The sequence below is a fragment of the Oncorhynchus keta genome, chromosome 31 (genome assembly GCF_023373465.1).
Source record: "Oncorhynchus keta strain PuntledgeMale-10-30-2019 chromosome 31, Oket_V2, whole genome shotgun sequence".
In the NCBI taxonomy this organism is placed as follows: domain Eukaryota; kingdom Metazoa; phylum Chordata; class Actinopteri; order Salmoniformes; family Salmonidae; genus Oncorhynchus; species Oncorhynchus keta.
The window spans coordinates 1,667,961-1,681,812 of NC_068451.1; the positions used below are offsets into that span (position 1 = coordinate 1,667,961).

Here is a 13,852-nt window from a genome sequence, read left to right on the forward strand (position 1 = left end):
TATCCTAAAAGGACCTATCTAACATGGCATAAACCATTCATACCTTTCCAGGTAATACACTTTAATGGCAATTTGATTGCGAAATTCACATTACTCTGACCAATAGTAAACCTGTTAATGAAAACAATGGCATCATTAAACATGTGTTATTATTAATCAAACAATCATCCCGTTTGTGTGGGGAGAAATCGAGGGAAATGTGTGATGTGGCTTGACTTGGATTTTTTCCACAAATGCTAAAAAGTTAGCATTTGGAAACAGTAGCCAGGTAAACAGACGTAGAAGACGTAGAATCTTAATTTCAGCCTGTTTTCAACAGCAGGAAAATAATCCTGCAGCAACAGGAAATGTGAATTATCATGTGATTTATAATTAATGGACATTTTTGGTAGGATTTTGTAGGGGTCAAATTACTTACTTTAGAAGCCTTTTAAAACATTGAATACACTACAAGAATGCAGTGACGGCTGTGCAAGTAAATACAATTGTCAGCCAAAAAAGATTGATCAAATTAAGATCCTACATCTGTACCGTGTCCTTAGACTTCTTACAGTGTAAGGAAACCAATATGTAATTTTGTAACTTGGAAGTATCGTTTCCTCAAAAAATGTAACAGCTGTTTTGCTGTCCGTATATCATATTCAGTCCTTCATAGATAGTATGTGGTCATCTCAATACAAAATCATATATTAATATGGAGTTGGTCCCCCCACTTTTCACACACTCTGAAATTGGGCGTTATCGTGCAGTGGTTCCCCTATTTATCTATTTCATGATACTAGAAAGTGATTGTTGAATTTCGATACATAACTGATCAAGTCATTTTTTAAAGGCTTTCCACTAGATGTTAGAACATTGCTGCAGGGACTTGCTTCCATTTAGCAATAAGAGCATTTGTGAGGTCGGGCACTGATGCTTGCGCGATTAGGCTTGGCTCGCAGTCAGCTTTCAAATTCATCCCGAAGGTGTTCGGTGGGGTTGAGGTCAGGACTCTCGACAAACCATTTCTGTATGGACCTCGTTTTGTGCACGGGGGAATTCTCATGCTGAAACAGGAAAGGGTCTTCCCCAAACTGTTGTCACAACGTCAGAAGAATGTCATTGTATGCTGTAGCGTTAAGATTTCCCTTTTCTGGAACTAAGGCCCGAACCATGAAAAAAAGCCCCAGACCATTATTCGTCCTCCACCAAACTTTACAGTTGGCACCACACTATGCATTGGGGCTATGCATTGGGGATTTGTCTGTTGAACTGCCAGATGCTGAAGCGTGATTCTTAGAAGGCATTTCCACTACTCCAGAGTCCAATGGCGGGGAGCTTTACACCACTCCAGCTGATGCTTGGCATTGCGCATGGTGATCTTAGACTTCAGCCATTGAAGCCCATTTCATGAATCTCCCGACGAACAGTTATTGTGGTGACGTTGCTTCCAGAGGCGGTTTGGAACTTGGTAGTGTGTATTGCAACCAAGGACAGACCATTTTTAAGCACTTCAGCAATCGGCGGTCCCATTCTGTGAGCTTGTGTGGCCTACAACCTCGTGGCTGAGCCGTTATCGCTCTTAGACGTTTCCACTTCACAATAACGGCACTTATACTGGAACGGGGCAGCTCTAGCAGGGCAGACATTTGACAAATTGACTTGTTGACTCCTATGACTGAGCCACGTTGAAAGTCATTTAGATCTTCAGTAGGGCCATTCTACTGCCAATGGTTGTCTATGGAGATTGCATGGCTGTGTGCTTGATTTTATACACCTGTCAGCCACAGGTGTGGCTGAAATAGCCGAATCCACTCATTTGAAAGGGTGTCCACATACTTCTGTATATAGTGTATCATTCTTCCCTGGGAAAATCTTATGGCTTCCCTGCAGTTGATATATCTAAAGTCTCCTATACATCCTTTAAAGGCATAGTGCAGTTAAAAAAATGTGATTTTCCAGTGTTTTATATACATTTCCACTCTATGAGGTTGGAATAATACCGTGAAATTGTGAAAATTATTATAATGCCCTTCTAGTAATAGCTGTATGAAAAGAAAACCAGAAATTTCAACCTGTTTTGGTGGGATGGAGTTTTGGCCTGTCTGGTGACAAATTAGTAAACAGACTGATAACAAAGAGAGTTCTTAACCTCTCTGCCAATAATAGCTAGTTTTCAGTTTTCCCTCAGCTAGTTTTCAGTTTTCCCCTCACTCATACCACTCCCAGACAGTCCTAGTGAAATTCTTGCTTGAGAAATGTATCTTTGCTAAAAAGCTAGTTTTGTTCATTTTTGATCATTTTAATTGAAAAAAGTCACAGGACGGCACTTAATTGTTACCCAGGAAGGATGTGATATTGAAATACAAATGACTCCACTGGAACTTTTAGGCTCGGGGCAAACAGGTATGAGTAGGTTATAGCAGTAACTCAATGTAATAACATGAGCCCCACACAAATGGTGGCGCAAATAAAACAGGATAGACAGAGGGATGGCATAAAAAAAGGCAGATAAAGAGATGGTTTTGCATGAAGATGAAAGTCCACAGAAGGAGAGTGCTACGTTTCTGCATTCGATACATTCGCATTAAGGCCAAGAGATTAAATGTGTGGGAAGAGAGTGTGTGTGTGTAAAAGTGTGTGTTTTCATGCTCTGGGCTCTTATGCCAGAGTTCTAACCCAGTTGCAGCATACAGGGAGAAACCAGTGAAGGATCAGACTCGGACACATTCTGCTGCTGCAGGTGGGTGGTATATATACTGTACGCTATAGGCTACATCCACTCTTTGCATGTGAATTTGATACAGTGGCTCACATGGGAAGTATTAGGGTCTATGCTGAAGGTTTTCTATTATTAAATGTTCCAGTATAATGTTATCGGCCTAGGGAGAGGTTGCTGGATCCTGTTACTAACTGTGCTCTAGCATTGTTACAAAGCCATAGTCATTGTCATATGATATGACAACTTGTGGACTGTGGTACTCTGCTGAAGGGGAACTAACATCTACACTATATGCTCATCCTTGAATTAGATTGGGTTGTTTCCGTACATTTACAGCAATAATTTGGCTGGTGGAATATTTAATTATGTCTTGTAACAACACTTATGTGTTAGGTCTCTCTATGCATAACATTTTTAACGGTCTCAAATGGGCTGTTCTTTAGTCCGAGATGATTATCAGACATTATAAAGGGGTCTTGCTCATGGGAAGTCTTACAAATGTTATTCTCACCTAATAACTCATTTAGATGAGCAGGTCAGGCTCAGATGGGCACCTTCTTTTCCTTGTCTGTAGCTGGATGGCCCTCAGGCCTGCATTTCCCCAGTCACACACGCTCTGGTTCCCCTATTCATCTATTTCATGATGCTCGAAAGTGATTGTTGAATTTCGATACATACAGTGCCTTGCGAAAGTATTCGGCCCCCTTGAACTTTGCGACCTTTTGCCACATTTCAGGCTTCAAACATAAAGATATAAAACTGTCTTTTTTTGTGAAGAATCAACAACAAGTGGGACACAATCATGAAGTGGAACGACATTTATTGGATATTTCAAACTTTTTTAACAAATCAAAAACTGAAAAATTGGGCGTGCAAAATTATTCAGCCACCTTAAATTAATACTTTGTAGCGCCACCTTTTGCTGCGATTACAGCTGTAAGTCACTTGGGGTATGTCTCTATCAGTTTTGCACATCGAGGGACTGACATTTTTTCCCATTCCTCCTTGCAAAACAGCTCGAGCTCAGTGAGGTTGGATGGAGAGCATTTGTGAACAGCAGTTTTCAGTACTTTCCACAGATTCTCGATTGGATTCAGGTCTGGACTTTGACTTGGCCATTCTAACCCCTGTATATGTTTATTTTTGAACCATTCCATTGTAGATTTTGCTTTATGTTTTGGATCATTGTCTTGTTGGAAGACAAATCTCCGTCCCAGTCTCAGGTCTTTTGCAGACTCCATCAGGTTTTCTTCCAGAATGGTCCTGTATTTGGCTCCATCCATCTTCCCATCAATTTTAACCATCTTCCCTGTCCCTGCTGAAGAAAAGCAGGCCCAAACCATGATGCTGCCACCACCATGTTTGACAGTGGGGATGGTGTGTTCAGGGTGATGCGCTGTGTTGCTTTTACGCCAAACATAACGTTTTGCATTGTTGCCAAAAAGTTCAATTTTGGTTTCATCTGACCAGAGCACCTTCTTCCACATGTTTGGTGTGTCTCCCAGGTGGCTTGTGGCAAACTTTAAACGGCACTTTTTATGGACATCTTTAAGAAATGGCTTTCTTCTTGCCACTCTTCCATAAAGACCAGATTTGTGCAATATACGACTGATTGTTGTCCTATGGACAGAGTCTCCCACCTCAGCTGTAGATCTCTGCAGTTCATCCAGAGTGATCATGGGCCTCTGGGCTGCATCTCTGATCAGTCTTCTCCTTGTATGAGCTGAAAGTTTAGAGGGACGGCCAGGTCTTGGTAGATTTGCAGTGGTCTGATACTCCTTCCATTTCAATATTATCGCTTGCACAGTGCTCCTATTTAAAGCTTGGGAAATCTTTTTGTATCCAAATCCGGCTTTAAACTTCTTCACAACAGTATCTCGGACCTGCCTGGTGTGTTCCTTGTTTTTCATGATGCTCTCTGCGCTTTTAACGGACCTCTGAGACTATCACAGTGCAGGTGCATTTATACGGAGACTTGATTACACACAGGTGGATTGTATTTATCATCATTAGTCATTTAGGTCAACATTGGATCATTCAGAGATCCTCACTGAACTTCTGGAGAGAGTTTGCTGAACTGAAAGTAAAGGCGCTGAATAATTTTGCACGCCCAATTTTTCAGTTTTTGATTTGTTAAAAAGGTTTGAAATATCCCATAAATGTCGTTCCACTTCATGATTGTGTCCCACTTGTTGTTGATTCTTCACAAAAAATACAGTTTTATATCTTTATGTTTGAAGCCAGAAATGTGGCAAAAGGTCGCAAAGTTCAAGGGGGCCGAATACTTTCGCAAGGCACTGTAAATGATCATGCAATTTGTTATTGAACTGGACATTTTCCTGTCAATCTTTACCTACTGTTGTACCTTTTGATTTTGTAACAACATTTTGTTATAGTTTGGCTATGCAGTTTCATAGCTAGTTAAAATGGTAATGCTGGTTAACAAACCATAATGAAGTGTAAACTTGTAAACACAATTGATTTGTAATTGAGGATTTAGAAATTTAAGTTACAATTCTGTTGTTGCTCCCTCACAGTAACTAGCCTCAGGCTTTAACTTGGCATGAGTTAAACCATATTTCTGTGTATCAGGGCCTTGGAAGGACAGGGCGGCGGTGGTTGTGCTGCTGACTGTATGCTGCCTGCTGCAGTGGCCTCTAGCGACCACAGGGGGGCAGCCCGGCACCAAGCCCCACTTCTTCTTTGCTGTGGAGATGGACAGAGGCGCCACAGATGCACAAGCCCTGGCCGAGCAGCACGGACTACAGTTCATATCACAGGTCAGTGCATATTTAAAACCTGCCTTTATTACTTCATCTTATAGACCTGCAATTTTCATTCTTTAAATCAGTTTTACTGAGGGGCTTTTTGTCGGGAGATGTGTGAAAGTGCTGACTTCCATTTCCATTTGAGGATATCTGGCTTTCATCAAATTACAGCGGGCTTTCTGAATATTTCATATCTGATCAAAGACCCCCTCTCACCCACACACACACACACACACACACACACGCACACACACTCACTTTCACTCTTACCTATCGTCACTGGCCAACCTTGGAATCCTATACTAAAATTTGAAATAAGAAATCCAGTTGTCTTTAGAAATGATTAGGCCTATTGGCTTCCATTTGATCTATTGTCTTCTCGTCTGTCCATCTGTCTGTATGCCTGATTCGTACCATATCCGTACAGTCTTTTGTAAAGCGACTAGGCCTATTCACAGTGTTTGTGTAGCTGATGTAATTGATGTTTAGGGGACGTGAGTTTGAGTCAAGGTTTGTAATTGTGTGGCATAGTAGGTTCTGTATGTCAATGCGCCTTTTTTATTTTGTTTTTTGTAGTTCGAGGAACAGTGTTAGTGTCATGCGGTATATTGTGTTTCCCAGTTCCTGTTTTGCCTGGTCAAACTATTGAAGGAGAGTGTGAGGTTATTGATAAGTGATCAGGGATGTGTCCTTTGCCCTGGTGGTCGACTCCCTAATGTTCACCCTGAGGACGTAAGCACATTTCAGCCTTGGCTCTGCCCGCTGCTGTCTGGACTAGGGTTGCACATTTTGGGGAATATTCAGAGGTGGAAACTTTCCGTGGGAATTAACGGGAATGTATGGGAATTAACGGAATTATATGCAAATTAATATTAATACCATTTAAATGTATAGTTTTTTTTGCATTGGATATATTTACCATATCATATGGAGACAGAACCATAAAACTTTTACCTTATCATAAGTAGACAATTGCAAATGATTAAATCCTTCCAATAGAAATCAAAAAAGCAATTTATTTACGAATCTAACTTTAATTAAATGAGTTGACTCTTCACATGGGAGGTTTTCACTGAACAACAAAAGAAGGGGAATATTGAATGATCCTCAACATTTTCAACAAATATCTGTAAAATGAAATGTGGTTGTCTTCCTCTCAGGCTTCCATGTCTTCTCTATGTCCACCTCTTGAACATCAGACTCTGAGGCCTCATCTTCACTGTCACTTTCCAACCTTGTTGAGGATGGCTCCTTGTCAGACTCAAAACGCCTCAAATTTGCCCTGATGTCCACCGGTGTTTTAAACCCTTGTATTGGTCAGCCGGTTGCGTGCTTTGGTGTGTGTGTTCCCAAACAAGGACCAGTTGCGCTCTGAGGCGGCTGATGTTGCTGGGATTCGGAGGATGATGGAGGAAACAGGGGAAAGAGCCTCAGATCCACAAACTCCCTTACACCAGGTGGCTGATGAGACATGTTGGCTCAACTGTCCTATTACATCTTCATCCCAAAGCCCTTGCTTGGAAGTGTACTTCGCCAGACTGCCAAGAATCTTGCCCTCATCCAGGGCAAGGTGGCGAGACACCGTAGTGATGACACCATAGGCCTTGTTGATCTCTGCACCAGACATGATGCTCATGCCAGCATACTTGGGGTCCAACGTGTACACTGTAGTGTGTAGGGGCTTCAGGCAGAAGTCTTCACGCTCTTTGATGTATTTCAGAAATGAAGTTTCCTCTGCTTGGAGCAGCAGTGAAGTGGGCAGGACAGTACAGATTTCTTCTCTTACATCTGCAGCAGAGTCTGAACTTCCGGCAGGATGGCATTGTCTCCCTCAATCCGTACAATGGCTACTGTTATAGGTTTCAGGAGATTCAGGCTGCTTACCACTCTCTCCCAAAATACATCATCCAGGAGGATCCTCTTGATGGAAATGTCCATATCAGCAGACTGTGATATGGACATTTCTTGGAGAGACTACTTCCGCTCAAGGAGATTGTCAAACATGATGACAACACCACCCCAACGGGTGTTGCTGGGCAGCTTCAATGTGGTGCTCTTATTCTTCTCACTTTGCTTGGTGAGGTAGATTACTGCTATAACTTGATTACCCTTCACATACCTAAGCATTTCCTTGGCTCTCTTGTAGAGTGTATCCATTGTTTTCAGTGCCATGACGTCCTTGAGGAGCAGATTCAGTGCATGAGTAGCACAGCCAATGGGTTTGATGTGAGGGTAGAACTCCTCCACTTTAGACCATGCAGCCTTCATGTTCGCAGCATTGTCTGTCACCAGTGCAAATACCTTCTGTGGTCCAAGGTCATTGATGACTGCCTTCAAGTCATCTGCAGTGCAGAGAGCGTGTGTGTGTCTGTACTCTTGTAGAATACTGGTTGAGGGGTAGAGATGATGTAGTATATTATTCCTTGCCCACAAACATTCGATCACCCATCAGAGCTGATTGCAATACAGTCTGCTCTCTCTATGATTTTCTTGACCTTCACTTGAACTCTGTTGAACTCTGCATCCGGCAAATTAGTAGATAAAGTATGTCTGGTTGGAGGGGTGTATGCTGGGTGAAGAACATTCAGAAATCTCTTCCAATACACATTGCCTGTGAGCATCAGAGGTGAACCAGTTGCATACACAGCTTGAGCAAAACATTCATCAGCATTTTTCTGACTACGTTCCTCTATTGAGTCAAAAAAAACTTCTGATTCCAGGAGGACCATGAGCTGTTGCTATCGATAAGGTGTCTGATTCATCATTTTCACATTGATTAGAAGTAGAGGGACTTTTGTCAGAGGTTGCTTGTTGTGAGCGCTGAGGGAACTTTATGCACTTGGCCAGATGATTCTGCGTCTTTGTTGCATTCATCACATATGATTTGGCATAATATTTGCAAATGTACACAGCTTTTCCGTCTATATTAGCTGCAGTGAAATGTCTCCACACATCATAGTGCCCGTGGCATTTTCCTACAAAGATTAGAACATTTTTTGTTAAAAAAAACAAATTCAATTCCATGTACAGATAAATAGTTAAGCAGTTAGATGAAACAACTCCTTTGTAAGATATTTTTTTTTTCATGAAGCATGTATGGAAACAGGTGAATTAACACTCCTCAGTTAGCAGGCTCAAGCAAGCTAAAACCCACATGGTAACTAACTAGCAGAAATTGTTAACAAGTTAGAAATTATGTAACACACTTTGCTGTAGGCTACTAGTTACTAGTTAACAAAAAGTAACGTATGTCATATAAAATGTATTCCCCCACCAGTATTGTAATCAAAACTTACCAGAAAGCATGTAGTCCTTGGCTCAGGCAGTGTAGTAATGTGGGCTCAATAGCATCTCATTATTGTGCAAGATCTTGAGAATCAGCTGTACATGTGAAGGAAGAATGCACTGTGCATGCAGAGGGTTGCAATTCCATTGAATTGGGGATAGTTTAACCAAAATAGAATTGCCTTATGTGTGTCCCACAAAAAAAAGGGTCACTGTTTTAAGCTAACTTTTTTGATGAATTTATGCTAAATTCCCCAAATTCCCAGGCTTAACTTCCCATGGAAAAATTCCTGGAAATTTACCGGAAAGTTTCCAACCCTTTGCAACCGTAGCCTGGGCCATGAATAATACATTGAGTTGACTTTCATTGGGAGTTATTAGACAGTGTCCCTCCATCTTGAACTCATACACACACACGGGCGCATACACACACACACACAAGCATACACACACACACACACACACACACACACACACACACACACACACACACACACACACACACACACACACACACACACACACACACACACACACACACACACACACACACACACACACACACACACACAGACACACATGTGTAAATGTAGCATCTCTTCTCCGGTATTAATGAGAGTGGGATCGGTCTCGAATCACCTCACTCTCTCTCTTTCTCTCTCTCTCTCTTTTTGTGTATAGTATAGTCTCAGCAACTTTGGTCTCAGCAGAAGAGGAACGCCAAGCCAACCATGTCAGGTTCCTGTAGCTCCTCCAATCTGCTGACTGGCCTGTTTTACCTGTCGCCACAGGCTGATGCTAAATGTCAATGACATTAAATCCCTTTGTTAAGTCAAATCCAATTTAATTGTGTCACCGGTGATTTGCTCATTGCATGCATACGACATTGTATATCAAGACGGGCACTTCACAGTTGACTGTGATATTTTTGAAAACATTGAAGTGAAATGAAAAGTTTGACAGCACGGCGGGCTTTGGAGGATTATGAGATCTGCTTCTGGCATTCCAGTGGTAATATCGTATGAACGGAATGGGAATCAAATGTCTACTGATGCTAGCACTCAACATATTGGTGGACTCTTTGATTTAGTAGTGCACCTAGGAGAATGTCATCAGGTTTCTGTGCATTGCATTGTGCTGGCTTGACATATTCATTTCGACTGGGATAAAGAAGAAAGAAAGCAAAAAGGCAATACACTATAGGTCTCTTTACTTTCGGGGCGCACTCTTCAATACTGTTTAATACAGCATAGCAGACATTATTGTAGTCAATTCAATATAAATTCATTCAGAAAGTAAAATGACGTTTCCAAATTCTAGTTTTCCCTCATTGCTTTTTCAGTGGCAGAATATTCACCTTCCTGTTTTGGATTTTATTTGATGAATTGACTGTCACTGGGGAGATCCAAGAGGACACTTCCAGTTCGCTGTCCAGATATCTCTTGTGCTCTTCTTCTTTGGTTTCTGATGATGATGGCCATGATTAAACATCATTTATGTTACCATAGCGTACAGCTCCCAGATTTCACAGTCATATCAAAAGGGCCCTAAAGATACCTCTCATTTGAAGGGTGGTATTACAACCTTCAGCAAGCCTGTACTTTAGATGTCTGAACGTCAGAAAATCTTCACACGAGGCGCAGTGAAAATATACAACAGAACAAAACACACGTTTTAAGTTAGTTTCAGTTCTCTCAAGAGAGGATAAGGATGTGAGTTGTAGTATCATAAACTCCCCCATGCATGTGTTTGTGTGTACTCAGGATGGATTATTGTCAGAATGTGTGGTACAGGTACTCTTCCAAACCCGTGTGTGTGTGTGTGTGTGTGTGTGTGTGTGTGTGTGTGTGTGTGTGTGTGTGTGTGTGTGTGTGTGTGTGTGTGTGTGTGTGTGTGTGTGTGTGTGTGTGTGACAAGAGCACGCTCAGACAGGGTAGGTAATAGCAGACATTACTGGTGTGAGGTTTCAGACATGGAAAACAACAGGATCGTTCTCAACCACTTCTCACACACACACACACACACACACACACACACACACACACACACACACACACACACACACACACACACACACACACACACACACACACACACACACACACACACATTTCTCATGGCCCCTGGCATGTGTGAAGGATTGGCATGCATACACACCCTCCCCTTAATCTCCTCATACTCATTCTATTACACAGAGCATCAGACTGACTCAAAGTACTGTACAGGCTTAAGAGCCCTCGCACTCACATGCGCAAATGCATGAGTATTTGCAAATATGTCGTATCATGTTATTGCGTATTTGTTTTAATGACTGTAGATAGTGTGTATATGTGATAGCAGTATATATGACCGTGTGTGTGTGTCTGTGGGTGCGTGCGTGCGTGTTTGTTGTTGTTGTTGTTGTGTACTCTGAGACCAGGAAGTACCTCCTCTTCACCCAGTGGTGAAAGGCCTCCCAGAATTCCCCTCTCTCTAGTGATGTGGAACACTGCCGCCAGATTACCATATCATTACCATATCATTACCATACCATTACCATACATTACCAAAGCACAGCTTGTGTTAGTGTCTGTGGACATTGTATCAGCTCATCAAGAGATTCAACCCCCCCCCCCATGCCTATTTTACACATACCCTACCTTCCACCTGTCTCTCTCTACCAATCATACATGTGCTCTTGAGGTGTGTTTTCTATCTGAGTAAAGCACATGTAATTGATGTAGAGAACTGGATTTACTGGGCTTAATGAAATCAGAGCGCTCAGAGATCAGTCAACTCGGCTGTCAATCACGCTTAAAACTACCTTTGAACAGGGCTTAGTCTGTATGCTGTACCTCATGTAGAATCGCAATATCCTTTCAACAAACGATACAAACCTGCGAGTTACAGACTGACCAGTCAACTGAGCGAACGTGCAATATCAAACCAGGACATGCCGACAAACATAAATGCTGCTTACATGAGCTAAAACAGATACAATATTGACAGTATCTGGCTAAATTATTAGAAAGTGCTGGTAAATACACAAATACATATATTCTATAAAGGTTTCAAGGTAATGGACATTTAAGTCTTCCGAACAACCTCCATTCCCGATGTGTTCATATGCATGGTGGATGGATGTTGGCTGAAATGAAATGACCAGACCTCAAAGCACACCTCTCTTTCCTCTCCCTCCTCCATCCCTCTGTCCTGTGTCCTCTCCCTCTCTTTGCGCAGGGCACTTAGGGGCACAGGGAGGAATACCAATACTCTAATGGCTAGTTGTGAGGCCCCATTCCATTAGTTAGAGGGCTGAAGGTTCACTCAACTCTCTCTCTCTCTCTCTCTCTCTCTCTCTCTCTCTGTGTGTGTAATGGAGGCTGGTGATGGCCATTGCAGGAGGCTGGGCACCGCTGCACCAGCTGCACACTGTAAAAGGCACCGCATTTATTTGTATTTATTTTTTATTTGTTTTATTTTGTTTTAATTCACCTCTATTTAACCAGGTAGGCCAGTTGAGAACGAGTTCTCATTTACAACTGCGACTTCTATTGGCTGCGAAAAAAAACACGGAGTTACACATGGGATAAACAAACGTACTGTCAATAACACAATAGAAACATATATATACAGTGTGTTCAAATGGAGTAAGGAGGTAAGGCCATAGTAGTAATTACAACTTAGCAAATTAACACTGGAGTGATAGATGTTTTCAAGACCATTGGTGGTTGAAGATATCCCTCTAGTGGTGTGGGGGATGTGCTTTGGCAAAGTGGGTGGGGTTATATCCTTCCTGTTTGGCCCTGTCCGGGGGTGTCCTCGGATGGGGCCACAGTGTCTCCTGACCCCTCCTGTCTCAGCCTCCAGTATTTATGCTGCAGTAGTTTATGTGTCGGGGGGCTAGGGTCAGTTTGTTACCATTCAAGACCATTTCGAGGACAGCTTTTTTCCATCTACGTAACATTGCAAAAATCAGAAACTTTCTGTCCAAAAATGATGCAGAAAAATTAATCCATGCTTTTGTCACTTCTAGGTTAGACTACTGCAATGCTCTATTTTCCGGCTACCCGGATAAAGCACTAAATAAACTTCAGTTAGTGCTAAATACGGCTGCTAGAATCCTGACTAGAACCAAAAAATTTGATCATATTACTCCAGTGCTAGCCTCTCTACACTGGCTTCCTGTCAAAGCAAGGGCTGATTTCAAGGTTTTACCGCTAACCTACAAAGCATTACATGGGCTTGCTCCTACCTACCTCTCTGATTTGGTCCTGCCGTACATACCTACACGTACGCTACGGTCACAAGACGCAGGCCTCCTAATTGTCCCTAGAATTTCTAAGCAAACAGCTGGAGGCAGGGCTTTCTCCTATAGAGCTCCATTTTTATGGAACGGTCTGCCTACCCATGTCAGAGACGCAAACTCGGTCTCAACCTTTAAGTCTTTACTGAAGACTCATCTCTTCAGTGGGTCATATGATTGAGTGTAGTCTGGCCCAGGAGTGGGAAGGTGAACGGAAAGGCTCTGGAGCAACGAACCGCCCTTGCTGTCTCTGCCTGGCCGGTTCCCCTCTTTCCACTGGGATTCTCTGCCTCTAACCCTGTTACGGGGCTGAGTCACTGGCTTGCTGGGGCTCTCTCGTGCCGTCCCTGGGGGGGTGCGTCACCTGGGTGGGTTGATTCACTGTTGTGGTCGGCCTGTCTGGGTTGCCCCCCTTGGGTTGTACCGTGGCGGAGATCTTTGTGGGCTATACTCGGCCTTGTCTCAGGATGGTAAGTTGGTGGTTGAAGATATCCCTCTAGTGGTGTGGGGGATGTGCTTTGGCAAAGTGGGTGGGGTTATATCCTTCCTGTTTGGCCCTGTCCGGGGTGTCCTCGGATGGGGCCACAGTGTCTCCTGACCCCTCCTGTCTCAGCCTCCAGTATTTATGCTGCAGTAGTTTATGTGTCGGGGGGCTAGGGTCAGTTTGTTATATCTGGAGTACTTCTCCTGTCCTATTCGGTGTCCTGTGTGAATCTAAGTGTGCGTTCTCTAATTCTCTCCTTCTCTCTTTCTTTCTCTCTCTCGGAGGACCTGAGCCCTAGGACCATGTCCCAGGACTACCTGACATGAGGA

The 13,852-nt window shown here is 42.8% G+C and overlaps 1 protein-coding gene across 6 annotated transcripts in view; it reads left to right on the forward strand.

The window, feature by feature from the left end:
• LOC118364187 (neuroendocrine convertase 1-like) overlaps positions 1–13,852 on the forward strand; it is a 153,715-nt gene that overhangs the window by 5,774 nt on the left and 134,089 nt on the right. For 5 of the 6 annotated variants that reach the window (XM_052489300.1, XM_052489298.1, XM_052489302.1 and 2 more), the window contains exons 2-3: positions 2,650–2,722; positions 5,294–5,481. In XM_052489300.1, the coding sequence (XP_052345260.1) occupies positions 5,337–5,481 (145 nt within the window). In that variant the 5' untranslated portion in view covers positions 2,650–2,722; positions 5,294–5,336. The remainder of the gene's footprint in view (positions 1–2,649; positions 2,723–5,293; positions 5,482–13,852) is intronic. The other variant, XM_052489299.1, reaches the window with a different exon arrangement.